This window comes from Apteryx mantelli, chromosome 2 (assembly GCF_036417845.1).
Source record: "Apteryx mantelli isolate bAptMan1 chromosome 2, bAptMan1.hap1, whole genome shotgun sequence".
NCBI lineage: Eukaryota > Metazoa > Chordata > Aves > Apterygiformes > Apterygidae > Apteryx > Apteryx mantelli.
The window spans coordinates 172,667,557-172,692,838 of record NC_089979.1 but is presented as its reverse complement, the minus strand read 5'-3'; the positions used below and the strand labels follow the sequence as shown (position 1 = coordinate 172,692,838).

The 25,282-nt window shown below is 64.5% G+C and overlaps 2 protein-coding genes across 2 annotated transcripts in view; both read right to left on the bottom strand.

Annotated features, from left to right (window-relative positions):
* Positions 1 to 9,367: 9,367 nt before the first annotated feature.
* Positions 9,368 to 11,692, bottom strand: LOC106500484 (oocyte zinc finger protein XlCOF6-like). The gene is made up of 2 exons (XM_067292238.1): positions 11,566 to 11,692; positions 9,368 to 11,154 (listed from the first exon to the last, which is right to left on the bottom strand). The coding sequence occupies exons 1-2, from the start codon at positions 11,690 to 11,692 to the stop codon at positions 9,368 to 9,370; spliced, it is 1,914 nt and encodes a 637-aa protein (XP_067148339.1).
* Positions 11,693 to 16,178: 4,486 nt separating this feature from the next.
* LOC136991357 (SCO-spondin-like) overlaps positions 16,179 to 25,282 on the bottom strand; it is a 47,653-nt gene continuing 38,549 nt past the window's right edge. Inside the window, exons 82-105 of the mRNA XM_067292237.1 lie at positions 24,762 to 25,002; positions 24,507 to 24,659; positions 24,334 to 24,383; positions 23,226 to 23,402; positions 22,919 to 23,089; positions 22,338 to 22,468; positions 21,874 to 21,998; positions 21,745 to 21,791; positions 21,170 to 21,451; positions 20,812 to 20,973; positions 20,604 to 20,720; positions 20,342 to 20,480; positions 19,972 to 20,174; positions 19,704 to 19,880; positions 19,246 to 19,373; positions 18,818 to 18,963; positions 18,615 to 18,661; positions 18,265 to 18,429; positions 17,402 to 17,610; positions 17,181 to 17,276; positions 16,974 to 17,034; positions 16,738 to 16,868; positions 16,443 to 16,593; positions 16,179 to 16,266 (exon numbers count right to left, since the gene is read on the bottom strand). Of these exons, the coding sequence (XP_067148338.1) occupies positions 16,244 to 16,266; positions 16,443 to 16,593; positions 16,738 to 16,868; positions 16,974 to 17,034; positions 17,181 to 17,276; positions 17,402 to 17,610; positions 18,265 to 18,429; positions 18,615 to 18,661; positions 18,818 to 18,963; positions 19,246 to 19,373; positions 19,704 to 19,880; positions 19,972 to 20,174; positions 20,342 to 20,480; positions 20,604 to 20,720; positions 20,812 to 20,973; positions 21,170 to 21,451; positions 21,745 to 21,791; positions 21,874 to 21,998; positions 22,338 to 22,468; positions 22,919 to 23,089; positions 23,226 to 23,402; positions 24,334 to 24,383; positions 24,507 to 24,659; positions 24,762 to 25,002 (3,332 nt within the window). The 3' untranslated portion in view covers positions 16,179 to 16,243. The remainder of the gene's footprint in view (positions 16,267 to 16,442; positions 16,594 to 16,737; positions 16,869 to 16,973; positions 17,035 to 17,180; positions 17,277 to 17,401; positions 17,611 to 18,264; positions 18,430 to 18,614; positions 18,662 to 18,817; positions 18,964 to 19,245; positions 19,374 to 19,703; positions 19,881 to 19,971; positions 20,175 to 20,341; positions 20,481 to 20,603; positions 20,721 to 20,811; positions 20,974 to 21,169; positions 21,452 to 21,744; positions 21,792 to 21,873; positions 21,999 to 22,337; positions 22,469 to 22,918; positions 23,090 to 23,225; positions 23,403 to 24,333; positions 24,384 to 24,506; positions 24,660 to 24,761; positions 25,003 to 25,282) is intronic.

Here is a 25,282-nt window from a genome sequence, read left to right as displayed (position 1 = left end):
CTTTAAATTAGGCTCCCCACAAAAACTCTGTCTCAGGTGTAAGGTTGCAATTTTTGACAGATGTATAAACCCCTTATCTAAAGCTATATAACAACATAAAAGAAGCGAGGATATTTCTTCAGAATGAAAACACTTTGTGGAAATCACAATTGAAAGAGCTGAGTTGAAGGCATCAAACAGAATATACTTTCAAGACCAAAGGAGGGTTGTGTAGGTCCATAGAGCTGTCAGAAAAAAGATCTTCAAATGCCAAGTGACTTGGGGAGGTTCATGGTCCCCAAAATAATAGGCTAGTACAGATCGATTTTCATGTCACCTGTTGCACAATTTGAACAATAGAAAAAGAAAAATGCTGAAAAATTCATTAGTGCCCAAAGTTTTACTGTATATCCCCAAAAACTGTAGTTGATGTTGGGGGTCATGTAATTCAAAGCCTGGGTCTTAGGTTTGTCTTCGGGTATTCAGAGTCTCTTTGGTATTTTAGGGAAGCAGCAAGAGCTCAAATTATGGAATGATGTGGGATTGCTTCAGTGTCTAGCTGGAGAGATTGTTTGCAAAGACTGATGCTCTGGTTTATGGGTCTGTGATTGTGTCTGCAATTCCTGTTACATCACTGTCCTCTGATGACAGATGAAATTCTGAGCCCAGAAGCTGGAATTACTGGAACCTTGAACTGGTGTCTGTTAGAGAACGGACGATTTCACTTACTCGCAGGTTCACCTGGGGCCCCTCTGCTTGGCTGGACAAGCAGCAAAGCCTCGCTCAGAGAGAGGATATTGTCTCATGCCTGCGAGGAGGAAAAGCAGAGAAGGCAAACTTCACGTCCTAGCAGCAAGCAGGCAGCCTTGGCACCCGTTAGCCAGTCTGATGGAGATGGAAGCTGGTCTTTCCCAGGAAGGTGCCTGAGGATAGCAGGCGCTTTGCAACTCCTTGCACAGGAGCTGCTCCTATCCTTCTCTCAGCCTGGACAGACCGACCCGCTAGCGCATGAGAGATGGGCTGCGTGATGCGCAGCAGTTGAGCCTGCTTGAAGATAAGCTGCTGCTGGCTGTGCGCTGAGAAGCAGTGGGTGCAGAAAAGCAATCTGGAGTATTCAGGCAACCTGGGTCATGCACTTGTTTGAGAGAGAGTTCGGGGACTTGGCGGTTGCGCTCCCGTTCGGTGTCGAGGCCGCGTTCCAGCGTGATGTGGCTGCACATCCAGTCTTGCTGCGATGCTCAGGGCACACGCTCCGGCTCCAGCACTTGCTCCCCTGTCCCTTGGGGTTACTTTCACTGGCTCTGGGTAGATATCACCAAAAGTTCAGCCTTACTTACAGAATACCTCAGCCTAGGGAGCCAGACATGCGCCAGCCCCCGTTTGTTAATGAAATCGGGCCCATGGATTTAAGCCAGGGCACCTCAGGGCGTTTGTGAGGACAGAGCATTTGGGCAGAGCTGCAGAAGGATGCGAGGGCAGCTGGTGGGGGCAAAGCCCGGGGCCCGACCCGGGAGAGCAGCGGTGGCCATGCTGCCGTGGGCATTTCCAGCTCCGGCAGGCAGACGGCACTGCAGCCCCGCTTCATCAGAGCCCTCGATTTCGGCGGATGCTCTGAGCCAAAGCTGCAGCGTTCAGCCCTGGGGCAACGGCGGGGGGGATTGCTGGGGCGGTTTGCTCCTTTTGCCTCCCGCTTTGAGCGGGGCCCTGCACGCAGCGTGGGGTGAAGCGCGTTTCTCTGCAAGGGAACAGGGCTCCTGCTCAGGGGCATCCGCAGCGCAGCCCCCGCTGCTTCCACGGACTGGAGCGGCTGCGCAGCGGGGCTGGTGACAGACTTCAGAGAGGGTTATAAAGCCATAAAGAGTTATAAAGCCAAGAGTTATAAAGTTATAAAGAGTTATAAAGCCAGCCGGGAGAGATGACAGGTTGCCTAGAGTGCAGCCATGCCGGCATCCTCGCGTAGGTAAACTTGTTTTCATTTTCCTGGCTGGGAGCACCGACAGTTGCTGAGCCCGGTGCGCAGGGTCCATACACATCCAGTGCATCCGGATGTGTGGATATTGGCACTGGGCTTTGCATATAACAGACTGAGATTTTAATGCATGTAAGACTGTGGAATCGGCTTCTTGTTCAGGACCCAAAGAGTCTTTTGGAACTCCCTAATTCCCTTTGCACATCTCAGGAAGGTGAATTGACTTAATGCAGTGCCCTCTAATGAAGGAAAGGTGTCTGCACTGTATATATATATATAAAATAGAAGTGCTGAGACGAGCAGAGGCAACTGCTACGCCTGCAGACGAAGAAGTAGGTCCCTGTAGCACAAGGAAATGCAGGTGGGCATCGGTGTTTCGGAGGAGGGTTGCAGGCCATCGCCCCAGGGCAGCATGCCCTTCGCTCTCGGGCGCTCGCCTCCCTGCGCCGTGCCCAGGCCCTGCGGCATCCCAGCGGCAGCTCCTTGCAACATGCCAAAAGCTGCAGGGCTTCCCTCTGCTACGAACAGCTTTAAAGCAGGTATTTGGAGACTTCTGTATTTTGGGTTTTTCACTTGCTGGACTGGAACCTTCATCTATCCATATCAAACAAGACACGGTTGCAGAGACCAGGCTGCAAAGGTGCAGCTCCATGTGCCCCAACAGACAAAAAAGGTTGGTATCAGTAGGACGGGACTGAAAACGAGACAGCGTTTTGCGTGCTCGGCGATTAGCTTTAACATCAGCGCCCTCGGCAGCAGGGGGATGTGGGCAGCGGTGAGGCAGAGCATGAAAAGTGGGGTCCCTGGGCAGGGGCTACGCTCCGTCCCCGAGGGGTGCTGCTGGGTGGCACGGCACTGGAGACAGCACCCAGGAGGGCTGGGCAGCCGTCTGGGTCCGGACCACGGTACCGGAGCGTGGGATGAGCCGGGGAGCAGCGTGTCCTGCTGGGAGGAGGGAGCCGAAGGGGAAGGAGCGATTCTCAAAGGTGCGGTGCAGACAACGGGAGGCTTTACTGGGAGCTGCTGCCAGAGCAGCCAGGACCCCTGCACCCCCCCGCAAGGGCTTACCTGCCTTTGCGCCGCCCTCTGCTCGGATCGGCCGTCCTCTCTGCCTGGTCTGTGCTGCTCTGTCTCGTCGTGGTAACGCAAAGCACAGCCTCCAAAATGGCATTTATCCCCCCCAAAGTCTTGCAACTATTAAATCCAAGCAGAGGAGAAAGACTGATGCGGTGAGCAATCCTGGGGGTCCTCGAACCCCGGTGCGTTTCCGACGTCCTTGTGATGCTCCCCTCACCCGGCCTTAGGCACAGGCCACGGAGCGAGGAAATTTCCATGCCGTGACCCTCCCCTGGGGGCTCAGGGTCTTTTCACGGCGATGGTCACAGCTGAGGACACGAAGCGCTCGCGAGACCTGCCAGGGTGACTAAGTATCATAGCAGGCCAATGCGCTTCATAGACAGCACTGCCCCCTTCACCCCCCATTTAATTCAATAAAGCATTTGCGTAACTTCCTCGGAGGCTCCTGGATTTATTCTGAAGGTGGCAGAGGGAGAACCTGCCGCTTCTCTAGTTAGCCCCACCGTGAAATTACATTCACTGTTGAATTTATACCTAATGCGAACTTCTCTCTTCAGTTTCCAGCTGGATTTTTGCTGCTGCTTTGTTTTAATGCCTGGCGCTTTCCCTGGCAAAGGTGGTTCTCCACCTTGGTGAGACGAACAAAGTTGTCTCGCATCAGAGCCATTTTCCCAGCCTTTTGCTAACCTGTGGCTTCACCGTGCCCTGTCTTTCCTCTTATGAGAGGGAGCGCTGGAAGTACTTCAGCATCATTTCCCGGGTGAAATCGCCCCAGGGTGCCTGTCCCTGCCTGACACCACAGGCTCGCGTCTGGCTCATCCTCTCCAGCCCTCCAGATCACTAATGAGAACATCAGTTAACGTCAAGCTTAGCTTTGAGCCTTGCAGTCTCCGCAGAAAGCTCCCATCTCACAGCGATGCTCCCATTAAAAGCCCGGATATTAATCCTTTTATAGCCTGGGCTTTGCTGGTGTCCAGCAGCCCGTTCTGTGCTAGTACCGCAAAGGCCTTCGCCCAGCCGAGGCTTGGTGCCGCCTCGCAACTAGTGCAACGGAGCCGTTTACTTCTCCTCATTAAACTCTCTTTATTTAGAAATATAGAACGAGCAAAAAGCAAAAAAAGAAACCAGGATTAACAGGCACAAATTATGCCAGCAGAGCGGCTGCATACAAGCCGAACGTGGACACCGCGCTCTGTTACCGCCGAAGTGCAGCCCAATGGGGGGAAGCGAGTTCCCTTCGCCCGCTCTCCCTGCAGCCCGGCGCACCGCTGGATTTCCAGCCAGCGAAGGAGCCCGCGGCCTTGCAGCGCTGCTGGGGTTTATCCCACGAAGTGACAGTGGCTGTACCCGCAGCCAGGAGCTGGGTAATCCAGCCTGAGTTCCTCCCTTCCTGCACCTGGCAACGGGTTATTTAAAAGTGCAGATTTTTTACTGCTTGACTTTCTGCATCCTATTCAAATATATTTGGTATAAGAAATAAGTGCTATGTCTTCATCTTCATTACACAGATCTTTGACAGTTAAACTTGTAAACCTTCTTCATGCTCAAGGCAACATTAGTATATTTTAAAGATATTATCCTGGGGGGGGCTATAATTTCTTCTTTCAAATGAAAACTAGCTTGCATTATTTTGTTTATAAAGATAACTATTGATATTTCAGGGTTATTTTATCCCAAACCGTGAGCTTTATTTTAGATATTGAATAATGTTAGGACTGTAGCTTTCTAGAAGCATCTGCCTGGGTCGGTGGTCTCGCAGTTTGCCGGCCTGCATGCTGTAAGATGTCTATTGCTACAGCAAACCAGCATGGAAATAAAAGAGAGCCTTGACCCCTGTAATTTAGGTGTAAAGCCCGTGGGCTCATGCCAGCCTGGGCCAAGCCATGCGTGTACTACACGAGCATATTCCTGCCTTTCTGCGCCTCTCTGCTCCCAGCTCAGCAGGGCGCTACCGAATTTCGCGTTCTGCGTCTCTGTCTGGGGGCTGCAGCGCATCCCAACGGGGCGGGAAGAAATATGGGACCGACAGCTCCACGGAGACCTGCCTCCGGCCGCGCCGCCGAAACGCGCCGCCTCTGGCACCACGGAGGAGGGCGCTGGGGAAAAGCAGCCCTTTCCCACCGCCAGCCGTACGAGCAGGGCTGTGCCCCGGCTGCAGCCAGTCTGCCTTTGGTACTACAGAAAAAGAGACTGAAAAATAGAACTGCAGGAATAAAGCAGAACTAAAATCAAGGGTACAAATGAGAGCTGTCCTCATACTTAACATTAAAATGTTTTCACCTGCATTCTGCAATTTGCCAGGAAAGCAAACCCTACCCGCCTCTAACGCTTTGCAGAAGGGTCTACTGCGATAGCGAACCAGCACGGAAATAAAGGGACAGCTTCACCCCTGCAATTCAGGTGTAAACCTTGCTGGCTCCTCCGTGGCTGCTGCTACACGAGCATATTCGTGGCTTTCTGTCCTCTCCTCCCAGCTCCAGAGTGACGCTACTCCTAGCAGGGTCAGGCTCCGCTGTCTTAAACAGCAGCTCAGCGCGGAGCTGAGTAGAGTAGCAGTAGCTGAGCAGCTCTACACGGCTGTAAGTCTGGCTTCCTATCAGCATCCCTGCAACTGCAAAGTAGAAAGAAACTCATCACATGAAATGCACATGCACATAAAGCAACCCAAAACCTTACGGCCCTGTGCTAAACTCAAGAAGCTGCTCTGAAGCGCACAGAGGGGCTGCTTGAGTTCCAGCTCATGGACCGAAAACACTGGTTTTGTTAAGGCAACAAATGGCTTTTTGCTCTTTCTTCCAGAGCAAAGGAGAATGAGGAGTCAAGTAAAACGTCCCTGTTTTCTTCCCGAGGGCAGAGCCTGCTCAGCCTCTGAGGCCTGGGCTCCCCGCCCCACGTGGGGTCTGCACGCGGGGTCCTCCGAGCCACTTTGCGTTTCTCAGCACCGTCCATGCCTGCTGGAAGTACTCGCTGTGACTTTACAGCAAAAAGGCTCAGACTGACTACAGAGGAGGAAGCGCATGAGAGCTTGCAGACCAAGGAGCATGTTCCCTTCTTCTCCTACACTTTAAAGGGTAGCTCAAAAACCATGTGTCCATCAGAAACAGTCCAAGTCCTGATTTCCAGGTTGCTTGTTTCCATAACTTTCCTGTATGAGCTTCAGTCATCACCAGTTCATCTGGTTTCACTTTTCGAGCTCTGGAATTTATCACGACCAGTGCACATAGATGCTTGGTCACCTCAGAGTGAGGGAAACCTCCTTGTTCGTAGGAACGTGAAATTCAGCCTCTTGTGCTCACACCTCTTCACCTGGCTCCCACTCCTCCTCCAGCGGGTTCAGGAAGACACAGCAGGTCCTTGATCCAAGCCTGCACTAACCTCTCCTGCGCGTTACCAATGGGGCTCAGAGCCAATCCAGGGCTGTCTGCTCACCCATCCACCATGCACTGGGACAACCTGGAGGGCAGCGTGCAGGAGACAGCTTTCCCCTTGGTGTCGGGCTGACGTCCGCGGTGCCTGCAGTGCTCTGACCGCATGGACAACGTAGGGATGGCCGGCGAAGGCTGCACGTTAACGGACCCCAGAAGCACCCGGTCGGCTTCTCTACTGGCGTAACCTGGCATCGCTCCTTTGAATTCACCGGGTCCGCGCTGATCTACCCCAGCTGATCTCTGACCTGTGCTGTGTCCTCATAGTCCCCCCCACCCCACCCCATTTCTTCCACTGGAGCAGAAACCTATGTGAATATGTGGGCAGTTAAGCAGACTCCAGCTTTACTCCTAATGCTCCCCCCCCCCCCCCCAGGACTGTCTGCCTCCCCGCACACCAAACCAGGACCCCGTATGCCGGTATTAACCGACGACAGCCCTGCCTGCTGCCCGCCGTCTCACCGAACAGCCTCTGCGAGGGCCAGACACAGCACTCCTCGAGCAACCGCTCACCCTGCCAAGAGCTCACGGAGAAAACGCACCGGACTTGCCTAGGGTAAGGCTTGTGCTTAATTAACGCGCCAGCCTGACGGGCAGATTCATTCCTAATCCTACACAGGGAATGCATGGAGGACCATGAGCACAGGAGCCACCTCCTCCCCGACTGCCCGTACTGACAACGCTTTGTGCAGTTGCAGGGTCTTCCAGCTTTGGGGGTGGGGGATCACAGCACATGCTGCGCCGGGCTCCCCACACAAGGATGGAGGTTTAGCAGCTCTAGTTTGCAGATGATGTCGGTTAAAATGACTTTCCAAGGTCAGGCACTATGCCGATGTCAGAGCCAGGGGTATATCCAGGGCTGCTGCCCAAGGATGGGGAGAGCTGGGATTTGCAAAGCCTCATGCTCCCGCGCTCACCCCTGGGCACTCACGGTCAGGCAGCCTGCGGGCCCCTCTGCCTCCTGGAGGGCAAGGAAAAAAGCCAGGCCTTCTTCTGACCGAAACATGACGTTGCCAAGCTGACAGAGGGGCTGAGCAGGGCAGATGAGCAAGGCACGCACAGTTTATTTTTGGTTTCTCCCCCAGGCCATTCAGGCTGGCTTGCCTTAACCCCATCTCTGAGCGTACCCGTGGGCATGACTGGTGAGCGTGAGCTTGATCTCAGTCTCAGAGCTGGTCTTCAAACACAGCGCAGGTGTCACAGACTCCTGGCTTTCTCTATTCTCTCCTTTTGCCAGCAAAACAACTTTCACCCCCTCTCCCAGCCCAAACCGCTAACTGCAACCATCTTTCAAACGGCAGCTGACTAAATCTTGCCGCACGCAGAGAACCCACTCCAGGGAGCACCCTGTGCACTTAACCCAGGGAAGCACCTCGTCTATGCATTGGAGCAAGCCTGAAAACAACCGGTATTAGAAACCAGGGACTCCCCTCCCCGGTCTGCTCTGCAGCACTGCCTGGGACAAAAGCTCCTGGAAAGTATTGGCAAGGTAGAGAGACCTGTTCCTTATGACTTAAACTCTCCAACACCGACCCCTCGAACTTCGCCTGACTCGAAGGTCTGTGATCCAGACCCCACGTGCCCGAAGCAAAGGGAATAGGAGGGCTTGTCTACAGGAAGGGAATTCGCGGCCCCGGAGGGCAGCCAAGCGCGGTGTCACCACTGGCCCCACCGCTGACAGCAGCGTCCCCGTGCCCTCGCAGCGGGCCCAGACCCGCAGGACAGCGCACCCAAGAAGGCTCCCAGCCCAGCAGCCTGAGGAGAAGCAGAGCCTCCTTACCCAGCGGGCACACGGACGAAGCAGTCCCACCCTTGGTGTACCTTTTCTCACGCTGACAGATCTTTCCCATCTACAGTCACCGGGATTTCTGCTGCTTCTGCGTTCAACCGGGTGTTGAGCTAGACACTGGCTCTTCTGTACCCGTCTTGGGTTCCTTCTAGTCCTGAACTTCCAACTGAAGGGGATTTACCACGTAGGGAGCACAGGCTCTGTCACACTACCTCGGTGATGCTCTGCGGAGGTTGTACTCCCTCTTCTTGACATATCCAATGACTTTTATTAGGGCGCCGTCACTGATCTTTGCTGTGGTTCATACCTTTACCAGGCTCGAATTAACATCTTGTTTGCTGTGCATTTATGGCAGAACTCTGCAATATCTCACCCGGCAGCGTTTCCCCCTTGGACCGGCACAAATGGCTGTTACAATAGGTGGGTAACAACACAGGTGGGTTTTGAGGGACCCTTTCAACAGCTGCTGCATATGGAAGAGGAATCAAAGGGAGAGGAAGAGTGGAGCCTGGTGGCCTCTGCAGTCCTAACGATTCAGAGGAGAGCGTGGAAGAGGAAGGTACAGATTTGCCCTTGTGCATCTCCCCGGAGCCCGGCAGCATCACACCCGCGCTGAAGCTCCCCAGGGCACGAGATTGCACGCCCTGCTCTGACTCACGCCAGGGGCAACACGAGGTGCTGGGAGTGGTGGAAGAGAGCGCGGAGAGCTGGCCTCACCACCTGCACAACGAGTCCAAGGACACCGCATGTAAGCAAGCGAGCGGCAACGAGGATCTACGGCAATTAACACACAAATCCAGCATATCAACAGGAATTTAGAGGGTTCCCAGGACATGGACCATGAGCCAGGTGTGAAGCTGAGGCAGAAAAGCCAATGCAGGTGCTGTACCAGGGAAGGATGAAAAGAAGTCACGAGCTGGAGGGTCCAGCCCTTGTGAGCTCCACAGGGGCTGCTGGGCAGGATGGGGCCACCCTGCCGTGACTGATCCCTGCGTGGGAGGAAGAACAGGAGAACGCTGGAGAACAGGGGACCGGATTAAGTGGAAGAACCCAGGCAGAGCTACTTCATGCAGAAAGAAGTAATGGCGTGGAATAGGAAATCAGGCAGGAAAGCGCAGCAAAATCAGTTCAGGAGATGCTGAGATTTACCCCTGAGGAAAGAGGTGGGGGCAGCTGAGAAAACTGGAAACTGGGTTTGAAATCCATTGCAAGGGGATAGGGAATTGGGTCTAGGTGAGCCTTCCCTGCTCGCCGCATCTCCTGGCCCAGACCCGCTGGGTGCAGCTCCACGGCCGTCACCGGAGCAATGCCAGAGCCAAGGACGCTCCTGTGCTTTATAACCACCATCCTCTCCTCCATGTGGGTTTTCTGGTGGGTTATTAAATTCGACTTCTGACAAAAGCTCTTCCCACATTCATTGCATGTGAAGGAGATCATTTCCCAATGGCTTTTTTGGGAGATGGGCGCTGGGGCTTTTGGAAGAGGGCTGTCCCCATTTCCAGCGGGTGCTGGCACTTGCTCTTGCAAGTGGATCTTCTGGTGCACCTTGAGATAGCGAGTGGAGGAGAAGCTCTTCCCACAGTCCGTGCAGATGCTCAGCGACACCCGGGTGTGGATTTTTAGGTGGATTTTCAAGGAGCCCTCAGCCGTGAAACTCTTCCCACACTCTGAGCATGTGAAAGGTCTCTCGCCTGTGTGCATGCGCTGGTGGATCTTGAGGTACTTGGCTGTGAAGCTCTTCCCACATTCGGAGCAGGTGAAGAGGCCCTCACCGGTGTGCACGCGCTGGTGGATGCGGAGGTAGCCCTTCTGCGTGAAGCTCTCCCCACACTCCGGGCAGGGGAACGTCGTCTTCCCGGTGTGGCTCCGCTGGTGCATTTTGAGATAGCGCGTGGTGGTGAAGCTCTTCCCGCACTCGCTGCAGATGAAGGGCGTCCCTTCTGTGTGGATCTTCTGGTGGATCTTGAGGTAGCTCTTGGTGGTGAAGCTCTTCCCACACTCGTCGCAGGGGTAGGGAGTCTCTCCCGTGTGCAGCCGTTGGTGGATCTTCAGGTAGCCCTTGGTGGTGAAGCTCTTCCCGCACTCGGCACAGGCGTACGGCGTCTCCCCAGTGTGGATCCGCTGGTGAATCTTGAGCGAGCCCTTGGAAATGAAGCTCTTCCCGCACTCCAGGCAGGTGAACGGCCTCTTCCCCTTGTGCTGCCCCAGGTGGATCTTGAGGTAGCCCTTGGATGTGAAGCTCTTCCCACACTCGGTGCAGGAGAAGGGCCTCTCGCCCGTGTGCTTCCGCAGATGCACCCGGAGGTCGACTTTCCTGGTGAAGCTCTTCCCGCACTCGCTGCAGAGGAAGGGCCGCTCGCCCGTGTGCTTGCGCTGGTGCATCCTCAGGTCCCCCTTGGAGGGGAACCGCTTGCCGCAGTCGGTGCAAGGGAAGGGCTTCTCCCCGGTGTGCAGCCGCAGGTGGATTTTGAGGTACCCGCGCTGGGTGAAGCTCTTCCCGCACTCGGTGCAGGCGTAAGGCCGCTCCCCGGTGTGGATCCGCAGGTGGATCTTCAGGTCGCCCTTCTGGGAGAAGCGCTTCCCGCACTCGCTGCACGGAAACGGGCGCTCCCGTTTGCGGCTCCGCGGCCACGCCGGGAAATCGCTCCTGTCCGCCAGGCCCCGCTCGCGCTCCGGCAGGCCCTGGGGTCTCTCTGCCGCGGGGGTTCTCGGGTGGGAACCGCTCTCCGGCGCTCGCTCCCGCGCATTGCCGCCTGCCGCGCTCCTCCGCAAGGTCTGCAGCCTGCCCGGGCTCGCCCTCGCCAAACCCCGGGAAAACACCTCTTCGAGCTTCACCGAAAGGCTCTTGACGCCGTCTAAGCCATCGGCGTCTTCCTCGTGACTCTTCTCCTCCAAACACGAAGCCCCGTCGTCAACTGGAGGGGAAAGAACGGACCACGCCTGAGGTCGGCGCAAAGCTGAAAGGACCCGAACGCGAGGCGCTCGCTGGTTCACCGCAGCGGGGCTCGGACCCGGGCCAGCGTCGGGGCCGCCCCACCGCCTGCGCGAGGAGCCCCCCCGGCAGCCACATGCCTTGCCCAGACCTCTGGCCAGGGCAACGCCGGCTGCGGCTTTCAGTGACAACCCCTAAGGCTGCGGCCACCTGATTCTTTTTTTTTTCCCCTCCGGATTTTTTTTTTTTTTAAACCCTCTTTTACATCGTGTGCCCCCAGTTTCACTGCCCGCCCTTGGGTTTAGTACCGCGAGGGCCAGGCTCGGCTCCGCGCCGCAGCCGCACCGCGCAGAGCGCTGCGCAGCTCTGCCGCGCTCACGGCGCCTCCCTTTACCGAGCGAGGTGACGAGCTCGTAGTTCTCCTTCATCACGTGCCAGTAAAGCTCCTTCTGCCACTCCGCCAGCTCCTTCCACTCCTCCGGGCAGAAATAGACTGCGACATCCTCAAACGTCACCGGCATCTGCAAGCAGAAATCGGCAGCCCGTCGGCGCCGCGGCCCCGGCACCCGGCTGCGAGCGCGGTGCGCCGGGGCTTCGGCTTGGGAACGGCCGAGCAGAGCAGAGCGCTTCTCCCGGCCACACTCCAAAGGCGCAGAGACCCGGGCAATCCCTGTGCGTGCCGATATTTATCCGTGACACCTCCCCGGCTGACAGCTGGCTTCACACCCTGATGACTCAGAGGGTTTCACGGTTGCATTTATTTATTCTGCTGCAGCGTATGATGCCCTCAAGAGCCAACATACCATCCTTTACCTAAATTTGGCAAGTCTCTGCCCTCGGGGTGCCTGCAGCAAGGAGTGCCATGGATGAAATACCCTCCCGGTGAACCTGCTTTCTCTTCTGAACTTCAAAATTTCCTGCCGCTATATCTCACTTGGCATCTCTCCGCTTTTGTGCAGCGCGAGAGGACAAACAGGGAACAGCATGTTTCCTCGCTCTGTACTTTCTACAGCTCCACGTTCATCTTTTATTTATCTTCCCCCAAGGCAAACATTTCCAACCAGTTTTCACACAAAAGCCTCTTGTGACATCGGACTTGTTAACAGCCTTGCTAAATCCGTCCTCTGCTTTCCGGGGGAGGCAGCCCGCGGCCGAAGACAATGGGGCAAGACGGGGCAAATCCCGGATTTCTATAAAGCCATCCTTTCAGTGCCGCCCAGGGCTTGTACACAGCCTTTTTTTCTTTTTCCCCCCCCCCACACATACAATCCTGGACATTCAGGGACATTCAGCAGAGATTTCCACTGCAACCAGCTCTTTTGCAAGCCTGTCAACTGCACTGAAGCTCCCTTCCAGATCCGCACAAACGCGGGCAGGGAAAACGGAGGCCCCCAAGTTCACTTAACATCCATTTAATGAGCTGGTTTGTATGGAAGTTGCCCTATCGCCCGGAAAGCTGGAACGACCTTATCTTTAGGGTAAAGCCGAAAACAAACGGTGTGATATTTTTGCTGGGATACAACAGTCGGGTCACTTGCTGGAATTGTTTTTGCTCGGTAACCAAGCAGAAGGTTAAGTTATAATAACAGTATAACCATGGTAATAAAATACACGATGATGTAAGTTTGATGTAAATCTAAATGAGCGATTTGGGTAAGCAACGAGACTCTGACACCTAGTGAGTTAACCATGGAGGAGCTGAAACGCTTGTAAAAGAGTTTAAAATATATATATATGTGAAAGCAGGTGTGGATAGCAGGATAGCAGGATTTTTACCTTTATGGGAGGTTTTGAATTAAAAGCACCAACAGGCTGTTACTGCTGCAGGCTGAACTCCGCAAGCAGTAGCAGCAGGCAGAGCGGCGCAGGCGCGACGGCCTCCGAGGGACCGGCCGGGGGGACGAAACGCGGCACACCTGGGCCGGGGGCGAGCGAGCGAGCGAGCGCTGCAGCGCGAGCCCAAGCTCTTGCCGCGCTTTGCAGGATGCATCCCCACGGGATGCGCCGCCAGCCTCTTTCCGAAGGCCCTCTCCCAAAAAATGGACGAGTTGTTCTCGGCATCGCCAAGAGCCGCGAAATAACCATGCCAAAAGCAGACCGGCAAAAATCTCCCCCCGCCCCGAAGAGGGAAGCACCGCTTCTCTGAGCCGGCCCGGGGGCGAGCGCTGCAGCGCCCGAATGCTAACGCTGGATTTGCAGGAACCGAACTCCTGATTCGGCTGGCCCCGAGCCCAAACCCAGCCTGCTGGGGGCAGACGCGCGCAAGGGCCCAAGTCTCGGCCGTTTCTTTCCCACAACCGCAGCGTTAGGCTGCTCGGAGACGAGAGCGTTCGGCTCCTCTGTTTTTCCAACATCTCCCACCGCTCGCACGCACGTCAGACGTGCCGGTGGCGCCCCGGATGCTGCGTCACTGTCAGAGCAGCGCAGCCAGATCCCCGGGAGGAAAACCAAAAAGGGGGGCAATCCTCGGGTGCAAAACGTTTCCCCGTAACGGGGGCACGGCGTCCTCCTCCCAGAGGGAACCTGCTGAGCTCGTCCGTGTTCGGAGGGACGGGAAGGGACCTGCACGCGGGGAACAGGGGCTGGAGGGTCAAAAGGCTGATGGGAGACACGACCTGGCTTGCGCAGCTCCGAACCAGCGAGCCGGGCTCTTCCCTGCATCCGCAGCGGTCCGGAGGCGCGAGGCCAGCACACGGCGGGGAAACCTCCAGCTTTGCCCGGCACAGCGGAGCCCGGCAGGTCGGGAGCCCCTGGTGCCAGCTTTCGCCCCCGAAACAGAGCAGAGCTCCAGCCTCGGGGCACACCAGCCCTGGCGAGAGCCCTCCGGGCCGGATAAGGCAGGAATGGCACCGCCGGAGATGGGAAAGCCGTCTCCCTGCTGCCTCCCTTGCCCTGCATCCCGGGGCAGCCGGGGAGGGTCCCGCGTGGGATCTGCCGGGTGCAAACCCAGGCTCGGAGCCCGGCTCGGCAGATCGGGGTTTCGGCAGCCCCAGACCCGCAGCAGCGCCGGGCTCCAGAGCCGAGCGGGGACCCTGCAGGTGGCCACAGCCGCCGGGGAGCGGTGTGACCTCCACGGCTGCCCCGCGTGCCCGCGGCTCGCCCTGCCCGGGTGCCAGGCGAGGAGCGAAGGGCTGCGGCAGCCCCAAATGCAACGCGGTGCACGCAAGCGCTGCATGTGCAACTCGTTCTGCCCGTGCCCCTTCCCTCGCCAGGCCCGCGAGCTGCCCGTGTGCCGCAGCCTGGCACTGGTGGGGCGAGACTGCGGGGTCTCAGCTCCTCTGCGGCTCTGCGTGGTGCTGGGGCTAAGGCTCCTTGGGATCCTGCAGCCCCACGGGTGCCCGAGGAGTTCGGTGAGCGCTCGGGGAGCAAGATGAGGGTGCATGGGGAGCCCAGTGGGTACCCAGAGAGCCGGTGGGTGCTCGGTGAGTGCCTGGGGAGCCGGACAAGGGTGCGTGCAGAGCCCAGTGGGTGCTCGGGCAGCCGGACAAGGGTGCACAGGGAGCCTGACAAGGGAGGGTGCAGAGCTTGGTGGGTTCCCAGGGAACTGGTGGGGGCCCAGGGAGCTGGTGGGGGCCCGGGGACCTGGACAAGGGTGCATGCAGAGCCTGGCAGGTGCCTGGGGAGCCGGATAAGGGTGCATGCAGAGCCTGGTGGGTGCCCGGGGAGCCTGGGGGGGGGGGACCGCGGAGCCAGACAAGGGTGCATGCAGAGCCCGGTGGGTGCCTGGGGAGCTGGACAAGGCTGTGTGCAGAGCGCAGTGGATGCTCAGGCAGCCGCATAAGGGCACCCAGGGAGCTGGGGGTGCCTGGAGAGCCGGCCAAGGGTGCACGCAGAGCCCGGCGGCTGCCCAGGGAGCCTGAGGGGGGGATCCAGGGAGCCGGAGGAAGGGAGGGTGCAGAGCTTGGTGGATTCCCAGGGAACTGGTGGGGGCGCAGGGAGCTGGTGGGGGCCCGGGGACCTGGACAAGGGTGCATGCAGAGCCTGGCATGTGCCTGGGGAGCCTGGGGGGGTCCAGGGAGCCGGACAAGGGTGCATGCAGAGCCTGGTGGGTGCCCGGGGAGCCGGACAAGGGTGCACGCCGAGCCTGGTGAGTGGCTGGGGGGCCAGACAAGGCTGTGTGCAGAGCGCAGTGGGTGCTCAGGCGGCTGCATAAGGGCACCCAGGGAGCTGGGGATGCCTGGAGAGCCGGCCAAGGGTGCATGCAGAGCCCGGCAGCTGCCCAGGGAGCCTGGGGGGGTCCAGGGAGCCGGACGAAGGTGCCTGCAGAGCCTGGGGGGTGCCTGGAGAGCCGGCCAAGGGTGCACGCAGAGCCCAGCAGCTGCCCAGGGAGCCTGGGGGGGGGGGGGGGGGCCAGGGAGGCGGACGAAGGTGCCTGCAGAGCCTGGGGGGGGGGGCCCGGGGAGGCAGACGAGGGTGCGTGCAGAGCGCGGCGGGTGCTCAGAGGAGCCGGGGGACGCCCGGAGAGGCGGCCAAGGGTGCGTGCGGAGCCCGGCCAAGGGTGCCCCGAGGGGTCGGGGGGAGCCCGGGCAGGGCCCTGCTCCCAACCGGCCGCGACGCGGTGCAGCCCCGGCCCCCCACCCACCACCCCCCCCCTCCTTCTCCTCCGGGCGCGGCCGCGACCCCCCCACGCGTGCGCCCCGGCGGCGCGGGGCCGAGCGCTGCCCCTGCTCCCGGCGGCGGCTCGGCGGCCCCTACCTGCGCCGGGGCGGGCGGGCGGCTCGGGCCGCGCTGCGCTGCGCTGCGCCGCCGCCGACGGCTGGGCCGGGCTGCGCGGGGGGGGGCGGGATCCGCGACGGGGCGGGATCCGCGACGGGGCGGCGCGTCCGCCCGCTCCCGCCCCGGGCCCCCGGCGCCGCTGCCTCCCGGTGCCCGGTTTCTCCCCCTCCCCCCCCCTCGGTGCCCCCAGCCCCATCCCGCCCCTGCCCCCTCTCCCCCCCCCCCAAGGAAGGGGCAAGTCTGGGGGGTCCCGAGTGCTTTATTGCTCGGCGGGGGGGTCGGGGGCTGCGGGGCACCTCGGGGCTCTCCGCCGCCGTCGGAAGCCGGAGGGGAGCGTCGTGCCAGGCCACTGCGCTTCAGCGCTTGGAAAAATCCCCGCCTGCAGGAAAGCCGGGATGAGGAGGGCGCGTGGGGGGCCTCGGCCCGGAGCCCCCCATGCAGACCGGAGCCGTGCTCCTGCCCCACACCGTCCTGGCGCATCCAAGCAGGAGCAGGGAGCGCCGGAGCAGCCCTCCCTGCCGCCGGCCCGTCCGCGGCCCCCCGCGGCCCCCTCACCCTGGCAGCTGCTGCACTCGCAGCTGTGGATGACGGGCAGCACCACGGGCTCCACCTCGCCGTCCTCGCACCGCAGGCTCAGGATGCGCACGGGGCTGGCGGGGTCCAGGTGGTAGCTGCAGCAGTCGCACAGCGTCTGCAGGTAGGGCTCCTGCGGGAGAGGGGCGATGCCGACGCCGCCCGTCAGCGCCGCCGTCCCCGCGCCCTGCTCTCGGGTCCCGGGGCTGCAAAACCGGGCGCAGGACTCGCGCCGCCCTCCCGCCCGGCCTTCGCTGCGCCGCGGCCCCGCGCTCACCTCGGGGATGACGGTGGTGCGAGAGAGGCAGCGCCCGCTGCAGTAGCTCACTTCCACGCCGTGCAGGGAGCAGCGGCCCTTGGTGATGTTGCGCACCTCGGTGAAGCGCCGGCACATGGACGACGGCTCCTCTGCAAGGAAGGCGCAGCGCGGTGGGCAACCCCGTCACTGCAGACGCAGCGGAGCGCGCAGCTCCGGATGGGCAGAGCCCCCCCCCGGGGCGCCGCGGTCCTTACCCAGCGATTCCTTCCTGCACACGGGGCAGCAGCTGCCCGGCTCCTGCACCTTGGCTTCGCCCTGCAGGGAGAGTGCCGGCCTCAGCGCCCGGCTCGCGCTGCCCTTTCCTGGCGCTGCTCCGGGGATCCCGGCGAGCCGGCAGGGCTGTGCCCCGGGGACGGACCCCTGGGGGAGGCCGCGAGCCGCGGGAGGGGACGGAGCCGTACCTCGGGGCACGAGAGCGGGGGGCAGGCGGCCGCGCACGCCGCCCTGCCGTTGACGCAGCGGCAGGTCGCGCAGTCCTCGAGCCACTCGCTGCCGGGCTGGGCGAGAGGGGAGGGAGGGCTCAGCGGCGGCAAGGGGGGGGGGGGGCACCCCGCTGCCGGCCCCGCAGGCAGCCCTGCCGCGCTCAGGGATGCTCCCGGCGGCGGGGTTTGCGCCCGCTCACCTCGTAGAGCCGCCCCCGGTGCAGGCACTCGCAGCGGGCGGCCGTGACGCAGTGCCCGCTGCCGTTGCGGTAGCGCCCCGGCTCGCAGGTGCAGCCCGGCGCCGCGGCCCCGCTGCAGTTGTGCGGCGGCTCCCCGTAGATCTCCCGGCAGCTCCGCTCGCAGCCCGCCGGCGCCCCGGCGCCCTGCCAGCGCTCCCCCGCCGGGCAGGCTGCAAGCGGCGACGGTCACCTCACCCCCATCCCTCCCCGGTGCCGTTTTCCCCCCGGTGCAGCCCCAGGATGCGCCTGGCGGGTGCAGCGGGGCCGGTGAGCGTGAGCAAGCGGCCGGAGCTGCCCAATGTTGCAGCCCTGGAGCCTCCGCGATGCACCAAGGAGGAAGCGGCGTGAGCAAACGCGACCCCACCCTGGTGCATTGCCCTGTCTCCAAGAGGAGCCGCGCGGGTTGGAGGGATGGTGCAAAAGCGGGGGGGGGGGGACGCCGTGGGGCAGGAGCCCTGCACGGGAGGGAAAGGCCTGGCCAGAGAGGCCAGACATGGGGACGGGACACGCTGGTGGCAGGGGCTCAGCGGAAGCACACGCGTGCACCCCCTGCGCCCCAACGACCCTCCCTGGTGGGGCCGTGCGGGGGGTCTGGGCAGCTGGACAGGCCTTTGGGGCTGGATTTGTGCAACCTGCTTCCAGGTGCCCTGGAGCACAGGGGTGACCCTCGGCCTCGATGGCATCTCGTGCTGCGGTTGGCGGTGCTGGCGGCGGTGCCCGCCGGCTGCACGCCATCCCGGGGCGCTCGGGCATCCCGAGGGCATCCCTGCCTCCGCGCCGGTGCAGGGCTCAGACGCGGGGGGGTCCCGCGGCCCTGGACTCACCGCAGTCCGGGAGGTCGCAGGCGGCCTGGCGGGTGGCCGGCCCCACGCACTCCGCCCCGTCGTAGAGGCGCTGCTGGAGCGGGTGCCGGCGGGACAGGCGCTCGCCCGACCCGCACGTGGCGGAGCAGGGCGACCAGGGCGACCAGGGCGACCACAGGCAGTCCACTGCGGGAGGAGCGGGCAGTGCCAGGGCTGCGGCACAGGGCTGCGGCGCAGGCACGGGCAGCGCGCCGCCGGCGAGCGTCACCGGTACAACGGGGGCAGGACGAAGGAGCCGAGGCAGCATGCAAGGCCGGAGCAGGGATTGCACCGGAGACGGAGCAGCGGGACCCGGCCCGGGGGTCTCTTACCGTTGCAATCCTGCTGGGAGCAGTTGAAGGCTCCACGGACGCAGACGCTGCAGAGAGCGATGGGGGGGGGGGGGTCAGAGCCAGCCCAAACTCCTGCACCCCTGCCCAGAGTCCCAGCGCCCGCCGCAGCTCCGAGCCCTCCCCGGGGCTCAGCACCCGCACAGGGAAAGCGGGACACCCAGGCGCCCCGGCGCGGCACTCACCAGCTGTTGCAGCGGTGGTGGATGCGGCTGCCCGGCGGGTACTCCTGCTCCCGCTCCTCCTGCGACAGGTTGCGCGCCCAGGGCACGGGGGGGGCCAGCACGCAGCGGCACTCCTCGGGGGGCACGCAGGTGCCATCCTGCAGCACCTGCAGGACCCCCCCCAACACACACACCCAGCGGTGACTCCACGGTCACCGGTCGCTGGCTGCAGCGACGACGGAGCTCCTTCCCGGCAGCATCCTGCAGCCTGCACCATCCCAGCTCGAACGGCTTTGCCCTGGGGCCGAGCCCCCCCCCCCTCCGTTCCTGGCTCTTTTCTCCAAGCCCTGTGCAGCCCCGCTGAGGCCAGCGCAGCCCCCCCCCCCCCTCAGCCCGGGAGGCATTTCCCTGGCTTAGGGAAGGGATCCCACGGCGGGGCGCAGCCGTACCTGTCCGGGCGGGCAGGCGCAGCCGGGCTGGCAAGTCTCCTGCAGGCACCGGGTCCCCGGGCGGAGGTGGGAGCAGGCGTGGGGACAGGCGTTGGCGCAGTCGCTGTGCACCCGGCCGCTCGGGCACTCTGCGGAGCGCGCAGGTGCGCGCGGGGCTGGTTATCGCCCGGGCATGGAGCTCCCCACCCCACACCGAGCTGCGTGGCGTGGGGAAACCCAGCCGGACCCCCCCCAGGCCATCCCGCACACCGGCTGCCTCCGGAGGCTGAGCTAGCAAGTTGCCCCGTCTCTCCATCCACAGCGTTACGCACCCCAACCCGGACCCCCCTGGTCCATCCCGGCTGACGTGGGGCAGAAGGAGCGGGGGCGGCGTGCCCCATGCCCCACGCACGGGCTGGCACCGGGGCAGCGCGCACCCCGCGAGCGGCCGCCCCACGCGCCCCGCGAGCCGCCCCTACCCGGCGTGCAGTTGTGGGTGTTGCAGAGCCGGTGCAGCAGCAGCGGCGGCAGCGCGGGGCACGGCTCCTCCGCGCCATCCCGCGCCGGCAGCGGGGCCCGGCTCCGCTCGGAGATGCCGCCTCCGCAGCTGGCGCTGCAGGGGCTCCAGGGGGACCAGGCGCTCAGCTGGCAGCCGGCTGCGGGGGGACGGGGGCAGAGAGCAGGGTTCGGGGCCGCCCCGGCGCTGCTCGGCAAGGCCGTGCCCCCATCCCCGTGCCCGGCGCTCACCGGGGCAGGGCTGCAGGTTGCACGCGGCCGTCTCCCGCGTGGCCTCGGCCGGGCAGGGCGCCCCGCCGGCGCTCTCCTCGCAGCCGCGGTGCCGGAAGGTGCTGCCCCCTCCGCAGCTCTCGGAGCAGGGGCTCCAGGCGGACCAGGGCCCATAGGAGGGACACGGCGCGTCTGGGCACGCGAAGGTCCCGTTCCCGCAGGTGCTGCATGGGGAGACGTGCCGGCTCGCAAAGGGCCCCCAACCCCGCAGCCGGAGCATCAAACGCCCCATGCGCGCCCCAGCCCTCCCCACGGGGCACAGCGCGTCCTGCCAACCCGCCCGAGCTCTCCCCCCGTGTCCCCCCCCCCCCCCCCGCCCCGCGACACCTACCAGTTGTGACACTCGACCTCGGCCACTTGCCCCGGCAAGACCTCCAGGGTGCTGTTGGCCCCGGGGAGCCCGCAGCGACATTCAGCGACCGGCACGCACACCCCGTCCTGCAGAAGCTGCCCCTCGGGGCACCGGCACCCTGCGGGCCGGGGGGGGGGGGCCATGAGGAGCGGGGCTGCACCCCCCAAAAGTGCCTGCATGCACCCCGAGCACCCCACGGGCCGGAGGGGGGGCCGTGAGGAGCAGGGCTGCGGGCGCCCACCTGGCTTGCAGGCGCCCTGCAGACACTCCACGTGACGCCAGAGGTCGGCGCAGGTGCGGGGGCAGCCGTTGGCGCAGGAGGCGGCAAACACCTTGCCGCGCTGCTCGCACGCCTCCCCTGGGGGCAGAGGCCCGGCGTGAGGGTGCAACGGGGGGGGGCACGGCACCGCGGGGGCCTGCGGGTCCCCCCCCTCCCGCGGCGGCGTTACCTGGGCATGCGGCGGTGTTGCAGCTCTCCGTCTGGGAGCGGGCGCCGTAGCACTGCGCGGCACCCGCCGGGTGCTGGGGGCGGCGGCGGCGCAGGCGGAAGCCCCCGCTGCAGGGCTCCCGGCAGGGTCCCCAGGAGCCCCAGGGGCTCCAGATGCAGAGGTCTGCGGGACACGGCCGTCACCTGCCCCGCGGGGACGGCAGGGGACACCCCCGTCCGTCCATCCCCCCCCTCCCAGGGGGAGGCATCCGCCTGCAGCCCCCCTGCCCCATGCACGGGGACGAGGTGCGGCAGGGCTGCTCGGGGGACGCCGGCCGGTCCCCAAACCCGCGGTGGCCCCGGCCCCGAGCCCCCAATACCTTGGCAGGCGTGGGGCTGCGGGCAGAGGCGCTCTTGCTGCAGCTCCGCGGCGCAGGCGGCCTCGCCGCCGGCCCAGGGCAGCCCGCTCTGCGGGTCCAGGCAGGCGCGGTAGCGGCGCTGCACCGACGCCAGCGGCGCGGCATCCGACGGGGACCCCGCCGCCTCCCGCCGGCCCCCCGCCTGGGCCAGCAGCAGGGAGACGGTGCCGGGGCCGAGCGCTTCCAGGGGCAGGCAGGCGCTGCAGGGCGTCCACTCGGACCAGTCGCTCAGCGGGAGCAGCCCTGCCGGGGACACGGAGCTGCCGGCGGGTCGGGGCACCGCGGGGGACGGGGCAGGCGGGCTGCATGGGCGCACGGCGCTGCCGGAGCGGGGCTGACGGCAGGAGGGGTCGGCCGCGTGCCCGTTCCGTGCGCAGAGCAGGGCAAGGGGCTGGGGGCATTCGCCGCCCGGAGGTGCCGGGACTTTTGCACCCGGGAGCTCCCTCCGAGCTGAGCCCCTTGCAAGGGCTGCGGCTCCGCGGTGCCGGCGGGGGTCCGCGGGGCGGGCGCCGGAGGGCGGGGGGGGTTGCACTCACCCCGGCAGCCCTCGCTGCTGCACCGCAGGGCGCCGTCCCGGCACACGCTGCGAGGAGAAGAGGCGGTGAGCTCCGGCCGCCCCCCCGGCTGCCCCACGCGCTGCGGGCTGCCCTCCCGGCCCCTCTCACCACTCCTTGCAGCCGAGCAGGATGGTGTCTCCCGCGGCCAGGCGCACGGGGCCGTCCAGCCCGCTGACGTGCAGGCAGCCGCACTGCGAGGGCGGCACGCAGGCTCCGCTCTGCTCCAGCAGCCCCTGCCGGCACAACGGGAACGTGGATGGGGTGGCCGGTCCCCGGTGCAGCCCTGCAGCCCCCCCCTGCCCCCCCGGGCCCTTCCTGCCTCTGCACCGGCCGCTGCACGTTTGCAACCCGCGTCCCGCCGCCACCCCGCTAGCAACAGGCTCCTCCTGGGCTCTCCGGCCCCGTTATCCCGGCTCCACGGGGGCGATCTTCCCCCGCCACCTGCGTCCCCATAAGGGGATGCGGCCGCGCATCGGGCTGGCTCTGGTGCCCTATGTTGGCCCTTTCCTGCCAGCTCCACGCCGGGGGCCCTGTCCCCCCCCCCCCCCAGCCCTGCGCCTGCCCCCGCTTGCCTGGGGGCAGAAGCAGCCGGGCAGGCACCGGGGCAGGTCTGCGCACAGCTCCGGGTGCTGCCTGGTGGAGCAGAGCCCCGCGCACGGCGAGCCGCAGGGCCGGTACTCGAAGGGGGGCTGGCAGCTGGCTGCTGCGGGAGAGGGGAAGGGTCAGGCAGGGAGCCCGGGGCGGTGGGCAGCGACGCCCCGAGCACCGGCAGGCTGCAGGCAGCGAGCATGCAGGGATAGGCAGGGACACCCTGGGGAGCGCACGGGGACGGGGACAGGCAGGGTCAGGGCAGGAAGCACACAGGATGGGCAGGGACATCCCGATGAGCAAGAGCGGGATGTGCCGGGATAGGACTGGGAGCACGTGAGGATGGGCAGGGAGCAGGCAGGATGGGCAGGGACGCCGCCAGCAGGCACACGGGGGACAGGCAGGGTGCAGGCAGCAGCCTGGGAAGGGCAGGAGCATCCCAGTTAGCCCAGGGGACAGGCAGGGTGCAGGCAGCGAGCACACAGGGACGGGCAGGACCGGGGCAGCGAGCACAGGACGGGCAGCAGCGGCGGGCACCAAGGTTCGCGCCAGCCCCGTCCCTCACCTGAGCACCCCGAATGGTTGCACACGCGGAACTGCCCGTCCAGCCCCACGCACAGCTCCGAGCCGGGGCCGAGGCCGGCGTCAGGGTCGAGCTGGTGCCGGTAGCGCTGCTGCACGGGGAGGCTGCAGGAGCAGGGGCTCCACGGGGTCCAGGGGCTCCAGGAGCACTCGTCTGCGGGCAGCGAGGAGAGGGGCCAGCGTGGCAGCCCGCGGCACCGGGACGGGCCCTGCCCAGCGCCGGCGGCACGGTGCAGGCGGGCAGAGCTCGTGCCCAGCAGCACGGCCCTGGGGCCCCGCTCCCCCCTTACCCGGGCAGGGGCGCAGGTAGCACGCCTGCTGCTCCTGGCGCGCGCTGGCGTTGCACGGGGTGCCGGGGGTGCCGGGGGTCGCGCAGGCGCACGCGCCCTCCCGGGAAGCCAGCCCGGTGCCGCAGCTCCGGGAGCAGGGGCTCCACTCGGTCCAGTCGCACTGCTCCTGCCCCGGGGCTGCGGAGGGGGCGCGTCACCAGGGGACACCCCCGGGCACCCCCAAAACCCCGCGGCGGGGGAGCGGAGCGTGCGCCGGGCGAACTCTGCAGACCCCCGTCGGGTGCCGGCACACGGCCCGCAGCCGCGGGCTCTCCAGCAGGGACCTGTCCCTTTTCCCAGCGCGTTTCCAGCACCCGCCACCCTGCCCCTGCCGATTTAAGGACCCTCCCTGCAGGTCCCTTCTCAAATACCCCGGGGCAGGTCGGTCTCTGGCCATGGAAAACACCTCCTCTAACCTGAGAGCAGGTTTCTCCCCCCCGTGCCCGCACCTGCCCGCCTCTCCCTGCTGTACGAGCTCACGCGTGGGTACCCAGGGCCCAGGGCTTTGCAGGGACAGCGCGGCTGCAGCCCTCGCCTGGCACACGCCCTTCAGCACCCGCCACCCCTCAGCATCCCCAGCAGTTTCAGGGCTGCAAAGAGGCTTTTGCAACCCAATATCCTCAAACTTGCTCGTTTCCAGCATAATCGCAGCCAGGTGCAGGGCTCAGCCCCCACGCACCGGGCGAGTAAAGCAACGGGTTGGGAGCAGGGGTGGGGACGGGTCCGCAGTGCCAGCCTGGGGGGACCCCGGCGCCGCTCGCCCCGGCGCTACCGTCTCGCTCGCGCGCTGCTCGGCGCGGCTGCGCCCGGCCCCCGGCTCCTCACCGGGGCAGGGCCGGGCGGCGCAGTCGCGGGCCTGGGTGTCGGGCCCGGCGCAGTCGGAGCCGTTGTGGCGCGGCGCGGGGTCGATGCAGGCGCGGGTGCGGATCTGGCGGTGCCGCCCGCAGGCGGCGGGGCAGTCGGACCAGGGCGACCAGGGCGTCCAGCCTCCCGGCACTGCGGGGCGGGCACCGGGGTCAGTCCGGCCGCTCCGCCACGGGCGCCGGGGCGCGGGAGAGGCGGCACTCACCAGCGGCACAGGCGACGTCCCGGCAGAAGGGACCCTCCGGGGTGCAGGTGCTGCGGGAAGGGACGGGGCCGGCGGGTGAGGGGCAGGCGGGTGCCCGCGGCCCCGCTGCCCCGGCGCAGCAATGCAGCACCCACCCGCGCCCCCCCTTCGCGCCGCGCCGCGCCGGCACTGACCATTGCTGGCAGTCGCCCTGCAGCCACGTGTCGCCCAGGCGCCTCTCCCCGGCGCCGTGGGGGCACAGCGGCGGGCAGAGCCCCGCGGCGCAGCCTCGGCTCTCCTGCTGCTCCGCGCGGCACTCGACGGCCCCCGAGCCCGACGTGGGTGCCCTGCGCGGGAGGGAAGGGGGCGGCGAGCGTGGGCACCCCGCGGGGCTCCCGGCCCCGAGCCGCCCCGCGGCAGGGTCGGCGCAGCCCTGGCCGGCGGCCCACCTGAAGCGCGTCTGCTGGCCGTCCCCGCAGGTGACGCTGCACTGGGACCAGCTGGACCAGGGGCTCCAGTCGCACTGCTGGGGCGGGCAGGTGCGGTTGGTGCAGAGCAGCCGTCCCTCGGCGCACGTGCAGTTGTTGCAGCCGTCGTGGAACTGGCTGCCCGGCGCCCAGCCGTGGCCCTGCGCGTCCGTGCACTCGCAGTGCGCGGGGGAGACGCAGCCGCTGTCCTGCTCCAGGGTCCCTGCGGGGGGACGCGGCATCATGCTTTGCCCCCAGGCTCTGAGCGGGGTGGGGACCCCACTGGGCACGCATTGCAATGCCTGCACAGCTCTGCGGGGAGCGCGTCTCTGCAGGGCATGCACAGCTCTGTGTGTGACTGCATTTGCAGTGCATGCACAGCTCCATGCATGTTTGCAGCACACGCACAGTTCCATGCGCTTTCAGTGCATGCACAGCTCTGCATGTGACTGCGTTTGCAGTGCACGCACAGCTCCATGCATGTTTGCAGTGCATGCACAGCT

What these genes read in the sequence shown, in the direction of transcription:
- LOC106500484 (XM_067292238.1), bottom strand. Translation starts at nt 11,692, where the DNA reads ATGCCGGTGACGTTTGAGGATGTCGCAGTCTATTTCTGCCCGGAGGAG. An exon ending in CGAGCTCGTCACCTCGCTCG is followed by an intron (nt 11,155 to 11,565) that starts GTAAAGGGAGGC and finishes TTTCCCCTCCAG; the next exon opens with TTGACGACGGGGCTTCGTGT.